Here is an 11,451-nt window from a genome sequence, read left to right as displayed (position 1 = left end):
GGGAAGGATCAACATATGGAATGTCAGAACAGGTTCTGCAATTACAGCAGGTGTCTCCTCTGTACCCATCAGTCACAAGAGACACAGCAAAGAGAAAAGAAAGGCCTATTGCTCTATTGGGAATGCAGTCATGCAACACCAGCCCCTTACATATACCTGTAGTGTAGGCTGATACATAAGACGTGACAGGCCTTCTTTTGGGACGAGGCAACACATTGTCTGGCGCCTCACATCAGCTATGGAAGGCAAGCACTCATTAGAACCTCTGTCCGGGCATGCCCCTCCTAACCCAAATAAGCCATTCGTCAAGGCAACAAATGCGTGCTGGGCTTCCAGAGGAGGAGAGTGGACAAAGGATGGTTGCGTACTATACTGCCCTAAACGAAGCCAAAGTGCCGAAACTACGGGAAAAAAAGATTGTCCGATGTTGTGTTTAAAAGTGTTTCAACTGGTCAGCCAAATGAGATATTGACTAATTGCAAATATGTTCTTGGGGTAATTGTTTATCCCCCAAAATAACAGTGGCTAAGTTGAGGGACTTCTGTCCATGGTGGTGGTGGTGCAGGCTGTGACGCATTTCCACCTGGACACATATGGTGTCTTTTCAACGCATACATCTCTGACCTAACTCCTAAATTATAGAAGGACAGGTGACCCGGTTGGCTTGAAACAATTTTGAGGGGCACCACCAAACGGGCCATCTCCACTTTCATGAACAAAAAAAACAATTCTTGAGACAATATCCGATCTACAAGCGCACAACAAAGTGTCGAACTGCAACGTGTTGAGTCTCGAGCTATAAGGATTGGGAACCAGTGCGTTAACCCCTTCACCCACACAACCAGCAATGAGAGCAGGACAGTGATGTGGTCCACATCCACATTCAGAGTTGGATCAAAGCTAGACAGTGCCCCCATGTGATCTAAAGTGGCACTTTTGGACAAAGACGACAAAATACCACTAATATTGGTCTACTTTACACCCAAATGAATTCATTTATACGCTTATTACACTAATTTGTTAAAATGTGCAAATTATCGAATCAATATGCACAATACAAACATGTACAGTATGTCCTAAGCAGTATTTGCTTTGAGTCGTTACATGTGCAATTGTGCATAATATATGCTAATAAATTAACTACCATACACATGTGGCTATGAATACCAAACAAGTCGCCCCGGCCCCTGGGGGTACAGCCGGCGAAACTGTGCGGCCTGGTATTCCTAAAGTAACCCAAGTAAATTATGCTTAAACCTAACCTTATCCTCAGTAAAACTATGCCTAACCTAAACCTATACCCAAACTTAACCCCAGTAAAACTATACCTAACCTAAACTTATTTCTAACCTTATTCTCAGTCAAATAAAATAAAGAATACAAGAACCACGGCACCGAGCAGTCGCCGTGAGGTCGGCGGAAAAATGTATGGGCGAGATGGTTTAGGGGCGACTGTAACCGATACCATGGCTATGGTTACACTCACTGCAAACAACTAAAACACTAATTAGATGACCTCTGTTTATAATTTTCCCTAGTTCATTCAAATATGCAAATAATATGTACAATACAAAAATGTCCCAAGCATAAATGGATTCCACTTCCAAAAATACCTTAATATCCATCCATCTCCAACTGCTTATCCGGAGTCGGGTCGCGGGGGCCGCAGTAGAGCTCCAGACTTCCCCCTCCAGAGCAACATTAGTAACTTCATCCTGGGGGATCCTGAGGCAATAAGATGGACTGAGAAGTTTAAGGTACACCCTTTTATAGCTTTTGCCCCACAACAGAAATGTATGGACAATTGAGATTTCAATATTTATTTGTATGTACTGTACGAGTAAAGTACATTTCTTTGGTTTCTTGAGCATTGAGGCGGAAAAAACCCACAAGAAATAATTTACCGTACTATCCTTAATTACCTTACAGAGGAGAATGCACTGTCTTAGTATACAGAGGGTTTTACTGAATACCCGTTTAGCCGTTAAGTTAAACCATCTATACTTTATTTGCAACTGTACTTCATAAACACACGGCTGGATGGCATGTATCACTGTATGTGTCACTGTTCATCTTGAATGTTACAAAGTCCACAACAATGACCTCTTGTGGCTCGTTTATTAAATATTCTACTGTAGTAGACTATGTGCGACCCCACTATTGAAGGTATAATTAAATTAAATTGTGCACATTAAAAAAACTAGCTGAGCTTAATTTCCCTTGGAAAATCGCCAACCCCAGTTGTAGGAGTTTGAGACGAGTAAGCATGCCAGCAGGCTAACAATGAGGGAGTTGAGTTGCAACAGTCAAACCTGGAGATGATCGAGACTTGGTTGACTCCTTGGTGAAGGATCTGATACTCTGGATGTTATAAAGTAAGGTGCAAACCTACAGGAATGAATATTCACAATGAATACATGTTCTAAATACCTTAGTTACCAATGAAAAACACATGCCATTGGTTCTGATTTTACAGTATATCTTCTGAACATTTTATTTTATGTTATTTACATCACACATTCTTGCTGAAATACTGGTAAATTACACGCAGCAAATAAATAAGGTGGTATTAACAAACTTGCACAACTAAATGAACAAAGGAAAATAAAAACATAAAGCAGCCATAATCAAAAGAACATACAGTAGACATTAAACTTGATGACTTGTGTTCAGATGTCAATGGGTACAGAAGCACCCAACCACTTTACTTACAATACTCACATCCACTCAGAAATAGACACTCAATTACAGAACATATCCAAGAATGAAACAAACTGTCAGTTCAAAACATTAAAATCGAATTTTTAAAAAAAAGAAAAGAAAAGGAAAAACTAAAAGGAAGTAAAGGCATCAAACAACGGTGCGAACATTCCAAACTAGACCAACATAAATCCTGCTGTTGAAAAAAGAAAATGCAATACAAATATAGTGTGTCCTCAACCTTCCAAATTCCAACCTGAGTGGACATAAATCCTTTGACATTGGTACATTGGAACATTGATACAATATGCTAATGGTCTCAATGCGCATCAAAAAGCGGTCCAGACCTAGACGCATCAGGACAAACAAAAAAAACAATAAGGACAACGTCCGGCCATACATTTTTTATGTGTGTGCACTGGAAGAACAAACTAACCATACGGACACTATTGGCTGTGTTCGTGGGGGAGAGACGTCTGTCACACTGCACTAGCAACTCTTACACGTTGGTCCAATGGGGCTACATGTTGGTTCAGTGGGGTCTGGTGGAATCAGGAGGAATCACTGTCAGGTGAAAACAAGCGTCCTTGTAGCCATGAGTATCAGAGGGGACACGTGATCGTCTGTGCTCTGCCTGGTAGTACCAACTGTAGCAGCTGGCAGTGACAGGGGACTACAATACAGGGGGAAATGGCATAACTACTAAAATGGGATGGGGGAGAACAAAACACAAAAGATAGGATGAAAAGTAACCTCACAGTGCATCGTTTCACCTGAAACTAGGCCTCAGACAGTAGCACTCCATTGAGTCCATTCCAGAAACACAGAGTTGGTTTAGAACATGCAGACTCCATGAGGCAGACACCAGGACAGACGGTCAAGCAAGTAAATCCAGCACTGGGCAGTTTGCTCCATTAGCTACTCAAGCAAGCAGAAAACAACAGACTGCACGGTGGATAACTCCCATAACGGCCACAGGCCGCTACAGTGCCCAACATCTCTTTGAACAGGGCGAGACACAAAGTCGCACAGGGGTGATCACAAACATCTTCTCACTGGACAGTGGTCAAGCCCAAAGACAGGGACATGATTTTCGTGTTTTTTTCTCTCATCCACAGTCCAGTTGGAGAAAACAATCTGTAGACAATGGTCTCCTCACATTCAACGTATCTTCCACAACCCAAGATTTGCGCCAACTGAAAACAAAGAAGCAAGTTTAAAATAAACTTGATCTTTCACGCAATGGGCACATCGAAACCCTCCCATTTCAGTAACAACAAATTACATGTCTTTATTGGGCCAGTCGCTCCCAAGTGTTATCAATGTCAACAGCCAATGGGCTAGTCCATTCATATTCTCTGGATCTTGTCAGCAACGCACACAGGGTTCTCTTTGCGAATCTTCTCTGCGGCCTCTGTTTTGTAATCATATGGACAGTCGTGCTTGTCCGAGTAGCGGTGAATTCCACAGAAAATGTTACCACAGCGGCAGTCAAAACCTGGAATACAGCAAAAGACAAACCGAGTCATACCCTCATCCACTAGGCCACAAATGTAACCATAGTTGACTCTGCTTTTGAAAAGCACAAAGTACATCAATCATAATAAAGAAGCACATCCAGAAATGTGTTTATGGATGTGTAGAGTTGTGTGAATTATGAATTACTTCCATGAGAGGGGGAGAGGTGGTGGAGTTATTTGTTACTTGTTGACTAAGTTGTGTGGTCATTGGTCAACAATTGTTTTGTTTTAAAAAATGAACGAATTAATTAACTAAGCACACCTTAAATATAAGGCTAACAGTAACAGGTTAACAGTCGATGCTTACCTGTAAGGCCAACCTTTTTGCGACACATGAAGCAGCGATTCTTCTTGGGTTTGGTGGGATTGGAGGAGCTGGAGTCGTCACTGCTGGCAACGTTTTGGGAGGACGAGGCTGTGGGCTGAGTGACCACTGGAGACACGGAATGACAAGTCAGTCCAGTTAAGTAACCACTTCCTTTAGTTCCTTAACTTGAACTGTGATCCTACCACTCAGGAGAACATGAACTTTTGATGCTTACCTGGCTCATTGATCGCCACATTTTCCGATGGTTCCTTGAGGCTCATCTCAGTCATTTGTTGGGAAAGAGTTGTCTCACTACAGAGACAAAGAAAAAAATAACTTGTGTTTACACAATCAAAACCGCTGTCATTGATCTGCCACGCCATCGGCGAGTGCTCGGATCATGCTCGGGAGGCAAATGCCTCGATCGGAGGCGAGTTAAAATAAATATAGATTTGGAGTACCGTTTTAGAACCAATTTGTCCAGGTCTATTCCAACTGGAAATGTTTGCTTGTGTATTCGTTAACGTCTGTCACACTTAGCCACAGAAGAGTTCAAAGACTTCTTCAAAGAGTTCTTTCAATAGCTACTCAATGATCAGCATGTTATGTTTACAGGTTTGTTATGATGGGCTTAACATTTCTTCAATACAACCATAAAAGGGTGTGATCAACCATTTTAACCTTTATGGAAGACCCCTCTTGCTCTCCGTTCACCCACCCTTCATCCTGGTTCCCCAATCCTATCGGCTACTATTTCTGCCCCGTTGGACGGTGTACACAGTTGTGGAACACCCTGTTTAACGGCCTGTGTTCGGAACATCTACTGCAGTGGGTCCCCAACGAAAATGGAAGCCATCATTCTCCCAATAATAAAAATCTAAACAGTTTTGTAAAGAAAATCTGCTTAACGATGATGTCACTGGTGGACGGGTTTCTGAACTGCCTACAGCCCTACTATGAGACACAGACAGAGTAGAAAATAATTGTGCAATTTTAGCATGATTATTAGTGAGGACCTATTATATGAAGTTAGGATGAAAAGTGGTGAAGTGGCCCTTTAAGTCCTATATAGTTTTCAGACAACAAAGATTGAAAATAGACTGAAGTGTTGTCTGTTGTGAGCTTGTAGATCCGCCATTTTAAACGATTACATTTCTTCTTCTTCTGTAGGACAAGTAGGACTGATATCACATGACAGGTCGACAGTAGATTAAATCAAGTTATGGTTTTGAGTCAAATGTTTAAAATGTTAAGACTACGTCCAAACAGACAAGTCAGTCAGACCCCAGGCTGGGAGCCACACTGATCAACATCTACAGCATAAAGTTACAGAGGTGAGCTTACCCAATAACTTTAGCAGCGACAGCCTCAGCGGTGGCCGCGGCCTCAGCCATCGCCACCTCGGCTGCAGCAACGGCAGCAGCAGCAGCCGCAGCGTTGTTCAGGGTGGCCTCCAGCCGCTGGATGGCTGATGCTTCTGCTTGGGAGACACTGGAGAGGCTACTGACACCTGCAGGGGAACATTGGGTTCAACAGCAACTCATGGTTGCTGGCACTCTAGCGCCATTATTTTTGATGAATTCCCCAGCAAAATAAGGGTTAAGATGTTAACATGTACAAAATATATACATTTCAAAAGTTGTTGTTTTTCAATGTAAAAAACAAAAGTAAAGTAAGTAGTGAAAATAGCCCATCTACAAGCTTGCAACACGGCGCGAAGCGACATGCTGCACGCTTGTAGATCTACTATTTTCACTCGTTTGGGGTCCCGGACAAATGTCAAATCTCTATTTTGGGTCTCGACCTGAAAGGTTTGGGAACCACTGTGTTAAGGAACGGGAATCGTTACAACCCTAAAATGATCCCACGAAGTGTCAACAGAGGGTCAGAGTAGCTCTTACCCATCGGGCTCATGGGACCCAGTCCATTGTTCTGCCTGGACAGGTTCTCCTTGTGGCAGACCGAGCACATGCCACTGGTCCTGGGGTTGCCATAGAAGCCACAGCCATTGGAACAGAGCACGGGCACTGGGCTTTGGTTGGTCTCCTGGGCCATGACGAATGATGATGCTGGACTGCCTGGTGGTAGGTAAGGTGACCTGTGGACACATAAAACACCTTGGGCGTGAGTGTGAGTGTAGTGGATAGCCAGAATGACAAGGCCAGTGAACTTGTTGTAAATGGTTGAGCAGCGAAGCCATTATACAAGCACTCAGATGTAACCTAAAACACAAAAGAGTGTGTAAATGAGACCACAGCAGTCTGCATGTCTAGGTAGGACAGTGTTAATTTTGACAGCAAATTCTGATTAGTCTTAGTCTCATTAATATCACACCATTTAATTTTCATCAACAATTTATGGATGTATGGCAGCCTTTTACTTCATCATCTTCTAAATTTACAGACTAGTTCAGTTTATACGTTAACTGACGAAATCAAGAAAATGTGTGCACAACAAACAGTGAGTGACGCAATCATTACACAAGCACTGTTGTCAACAAGGTCAAACAGAACAGGCATCTTCAAATAGATTTAGGCAATATGCAAACAGTTTCAAATCACTTATTCTCTAGAACCAAGAAGCAAGAACTTCTTGCTGCTGTTCAATCGCACTTATTCTCTAGAACCAAGAACTTCTTGCTGCTGTTCAATCGCAGTCTCAGCATAAGCACCAACAACAAGAAGCCTTTACATGCATTTGCTCTTTGCTGCCCAGCAGTACATTGAAATGAAATTGATTATTGCTCAAGGAGGCACAAGGAACAATCCAGCGTCAGAGACCAACGCACGCCACATTTTAAACATCAGTCCTTGGAACAACAAGTACCTCAGGGGTTTCCCCAGAAACTAAGCAACAACTTCAATCTGCATGGTGTGACCCCCCTGACTCCACTGTTCATGCAGCACAGACTGGCACAACAACCAGCCTCACATGGCAAGGGTCTGGAATTAGCTTTCACTCTAAGTTGTCACAAGAGTTGCAATGTGACACCCACCCGTGCCGGTCTCAAAACATGCACGCAAGCTCAAGTCTCCAGCCATTACTGTCAGTGGATGGCTGTTGAGAGCTCAGATGACTATTTATAGGCAATCCTGGAAGCCCTACTCCAGGAAGCTTTGGCAACGTTACAAGAACACCCCGTGATCAAACACAAACAAACACACACGACCAACGTGGTCCTGTTTGCAGACATTATGGAATGCAAGTGTTGCAAGTCAAAGTAAAGGACTTGCTGTATATAGAAGTGTATATTCATAATCGTACGTCTCTAAATGGTTTGATGAATTGAAAATGGTGGGCCCTATTGTAAACAAGTGTAATTTATGGTGTCGTCCACTCACAGTTAACAGTTTTTGTGTTGAGTTGTACTTGAAATGTACTGTAATTCTGCAAACTGTTAATAAATAAAATAACTAAGGAGTCAGTGACAAGCTCAACAGTCAGAAACTACAAGAAACAACTAGAATGATATGGTATGGTGGTGTGTTGCTGTTGCCTCGTTCATGATAGGTCAAAGCAGGGTTTCTCAAACTTTTTCATCTCAAAGACCACCAAATATGTATCTATTTGGCCACTGATCACCATCTGAATATATTTTGTGCCAGGGGCCCCCATACAAGATTTAGTATCCCCACTTGGCCACTTTGATAACTGCTGAGTTAAAGTACACTATGAAAATAAAAGCTAATATTTCTGACTGTGTTAATGTAAAAATAAAAGCATCAACACTTCACTTAGAAAGAAGCCAACCAAATGTTAGCTATTTGCATTTATAATTTCTCGGCGGGGGGGGGGGGGGCGCTTGCTATAGCTCTTTAAATACACTGAGTCATGCTAGCTCCTGCTAAGAGGCTAACTCAGGCTAACTCAACTTCACCTCAGAAAGCAGGGGACAGCGTCAGCGATGCGTTTATCTGGCGGGCACCAGGAGGGGTTCGCTGGGTGTAATAAGTGGTTACTAGGGTGTTAATACTGGGGTGTAGCAGGCGAGTGCTGGGGTGTTAGCGTTGTGCTAAGAAAGACAGTTATGCTTGGTAGGCAGGCAGGCTCTCACAGACTCACACTAGCCAGCTAATGTTAGCTGCTTGCAAGGAATGCCCACTCACTGTGTCAGTTTCAATATATATCAATGTTTAATACAGTAGGCTATAGCGTTTGGAAATGCATTTTATGAACGAACAAAGAACATATGGCAATGTTGGAACAATGTGATTCCATTTAGCTAAAATAAAAAATGCATTAAAGATCAGAGAGAGAGGACACGTGTTAAAACTGGGAAAACAATCTACAACTACTAGTAGTACTACTATCCATCATCCTAAACGTGACTTGATGCATCGTACTTTTAATTACAACATCGTTTCTTGTTTTTGTTCACAATTCATTCAACTGTTGGTGGTGTGTGTGTGTGTGTGTGTGTGTGTGTGGGGTAGTAGTAGAAACTTCCGATGGCTGACCTGTATAACCAAATTTGGTTATTCTGTGAGGAGGCTGTGACTTCACTCCGCTGTCTTGTTCTTCTGCTTGTCCTTCTTAATTGTCGTCAGAAATTAAGGTCCCATGCATGACAAGTCCGTTTATCACACATATAACTTTAAGTCCATATATACCTGCTGCTCAGCTTTTCTATATATATATATATTATATATATTTTGTCTCTGTGTTTTACGTTGTTCCTTCCCTGCTGCTCCGACTAGTTTTGTTCGGCTTTGTTGCCCGGCCGCAATCACGTTGTGATGACGTTTGACGACCACATTGATTGGAACACATGGGCTTCGGGGAGGAGCTTGCGTGGTCACGTGCTATTTTCTCAGAATATTCCGTGTTATAAATAGATGATCAAATGATGTTGAACAGTTGATCACATTGATTTGTTTTTTAAATTGTGTGTGTGTGTGTGTGTGTGTGTGTGTGTGTGTGTGTGTGTGTGTGTGTGTGTGTGTGTGTGTGTTTTTGGTTAATTGATAATAGTTTATTGAACATAAATGTAAAATCTGCAACAGAGTGCAGTCAAACATTCAGTTCAAATGTGATAGCACCAAAAGAAAAGTCATTGTGGTCTTGTTTCCATTTAGACCCTATGCAATCAATTCATATACATGACATGGAGAATAACAACAAAATTCAATATCATCAATAAAATAAAATAAACTAAATCAATTCAGGAAAAAAATTAAAATGTATGTACAGAGTGGGCCTGCTGAAAGGTGGATTTTCAGGCCTGTTTTAAAAGATGTAAGTGATCTGCATTTTTTGAGGGAGGGGGTCAGGGCATTCCACGCCTGGGTGGCCGGGTTGTAAAAGGATAATTTAGCCATATTTGTTTTGAAAGTGGAAGGTACCAGATTGTTGTTCACAATGTCTCTCAAGAAACAGAAAATACGTTTATACAGCTGGGTCAGGGAAGAGAAGGCCCGACGGCCTGCTCATTTCTCAGGTTCAATTTTATGATGTTATCCTGTAAATAACCTGTACGAGTTCTCTCTCCTGATTGGATACAGTCGGTATCCCATCCTGAAAATGAATTTCCTGATTACCTAATTATTGTAGTACGGAGCCCCGGAGTGACCATTAAGAGAGAGAGAGAAAAAATTAAATTATTAAACGTGAAGTTAATAATTCTGAAGAGATGAGACGCCTGATGGGCCGGGGCGGCTGCCATAGCTGAGTGGGTAGACCTGGTAACCAGAACTTTAGCCTGAGGTCAACTCATTTGAGTTATCTACAACTTATCTAACTCATATCTGCTCATCACAATAAATTATATCTGGCCATGGAGTCTATTGAATGTGACAAACTGACATATTGAGGCTACAACACACAGTAGTATGGCCTCCCACTAGTACCTTCACATTTAGTAGATCCTGTGATCTTGTGGCCAGATGTAATTTCCTGGGTTCTAGTATAAACTATAGTAAATATTAATAAATAAATCGTCGTAAAACACTCACCTTTTACTTTGTCTAATAACAACCTAAAAGCTGAAAGTTATGAGGTACAGTAGACCTATTTGTACTTTATTTGAGTATTTCCAATTCCCAATAGTTTTACTACTCCATCTACTCCACTACATCTCAGTTCCAAATATTGTACTTTACTCATTTGCTTGAATTAATACAACTAGTTACTAGTTACTTTGACATGAAAATGTTTGAGAACCACTGCTGTAAACTATTTTAAACTGTGTAAAGATTTTGTAAAACAGTTCACCATTAAACAGAGTAAAATCAAATTATGTGTCAAACAGAAATTATGTGCATTGTGCAGAGAGCTGTTGGACTGGGGTGGGTCACAAAGCGGCAGTTGTAAATGTATCTACTTATCATATTACAGTATATCATTGAATCTTATTTGTTTATTAATAACGTAAAAAAATCTAGATCTGAATTAAAAAAATATATATATATATATATATATAAAATATATAGTAGTAAGAATGAAGGATATCTTAATCAGACAAACAGCACCATCTGCTGGGACGACTGGTAGAAACACAAATACAAATATAAACTACATAGAGTTAAAAAATTGAATAAGGCTCAACTACTGGAAAGATTGAACTTTAATCAAATATAAAATAAATATATTTTAAATATACCTTATATTATTAGATTCTATCTATATTATTCTCCCTATAATTCTATATGAAATTAAACCCCAATTAAACCTATGATTAAACCGCTTGGTTTCGGCTGGGTTTCCGCATACGGGTCTTGTCAAGGGAAACCATGCGTCCTGATTGGGTCACAGCCGCTACACGTGATCCGAGAAACTAGTCGTCATCGCCCCTTATGGTCGTCATGGTAACGCATTCAGACTAGCCCGTTGCAGACCAATCAGATGCGAGCTTGTTTGGGAAGCAGCCAATGAAATTGTAGCAAGCGGGGTTTAAATCCCAACGTGCCTCTCCCTGTTGTACAGCGT

The 11,451-nt window shown here is 41.4% G+C and overlaps 1 protein-coding gene across 1 annotated transcript; it reads right to left on the bottom strand.

Moving 5' to 3' along the window:
- Positions 1 to 2,470: 2,470 nt before the first annotated feature.
- On the bottom strand, positions 2,471 to 9,239 carry LOC308310305 (AN1-type zinc finger protein 5-like). The gene is made up of 6 exons (XM_080756600.1): positions 8,985 to 9,239; positions 6,429 to 6,625; positions 5,872 to 6,037; positions 4,763 to 4,839; positions 4,528 to 4,653; positions 2,471 to 4,198 (listed from the first exon to the last, which is right to left on the bottom strand). The coding sequence occupies exons 2-6, from the start codon at positions 6,580 to 6,582 to the stop codon at positions 4,050 to 4,052; spliced, it is 672 nt and encodes a 223-aa protein (XP_080612726.1). The 5' UTR covers positions 6,583 to 6,625; positions 8,985 to 9,239; the 3' UTR covers positions 2,471 to 4,049.
- Between the last annotated feature and the right edge of the window lie 2,212 nt (positions 9,240 to 11,451).

The sequence above is a fragment of the Protomyctophum bolini genome (genome assembly GCF_963924005.1).
Source record: "Protomyctophum bolini genome assembly, chromosome: 22".
NCBI classification, from domain to species: Eukaryota; Metazoa; Chordata; class Actinopteri; order Myctophiformes; family Myctophidae; genus Protomyctophum; species Protomyctophum bolini.
This window is presented reverse-complemented; position numbering and strand designations above follow the sequence as displayed.

Excerpts from the sequence above, each read along its gene's own strand:
- LOC308310305 (XM_080756600.1), bottom strand. The coding sequence starts at position 6,582 with ATGGCCCAGGAGACCAACCAAAGCCCAGTGCCCGTGCTCTGTTCCAAT. Across the intron at positions 6,038-6,428 it reads GGGTCCCATGAGCCCGATGG|GTGTCAGTAGCCTCTCCAGT; the intron begins GTAAGAGCTACT and ends GTTCCCCTGCAG. Across the intron at positions 4,654-4,762 it reads TGTGGCGATCAATGAGCCAG|TGGTCACTCAGCCCACAGCC; the intron begins GTAAGCATCAAA and ends CCGTGTCTCCAG.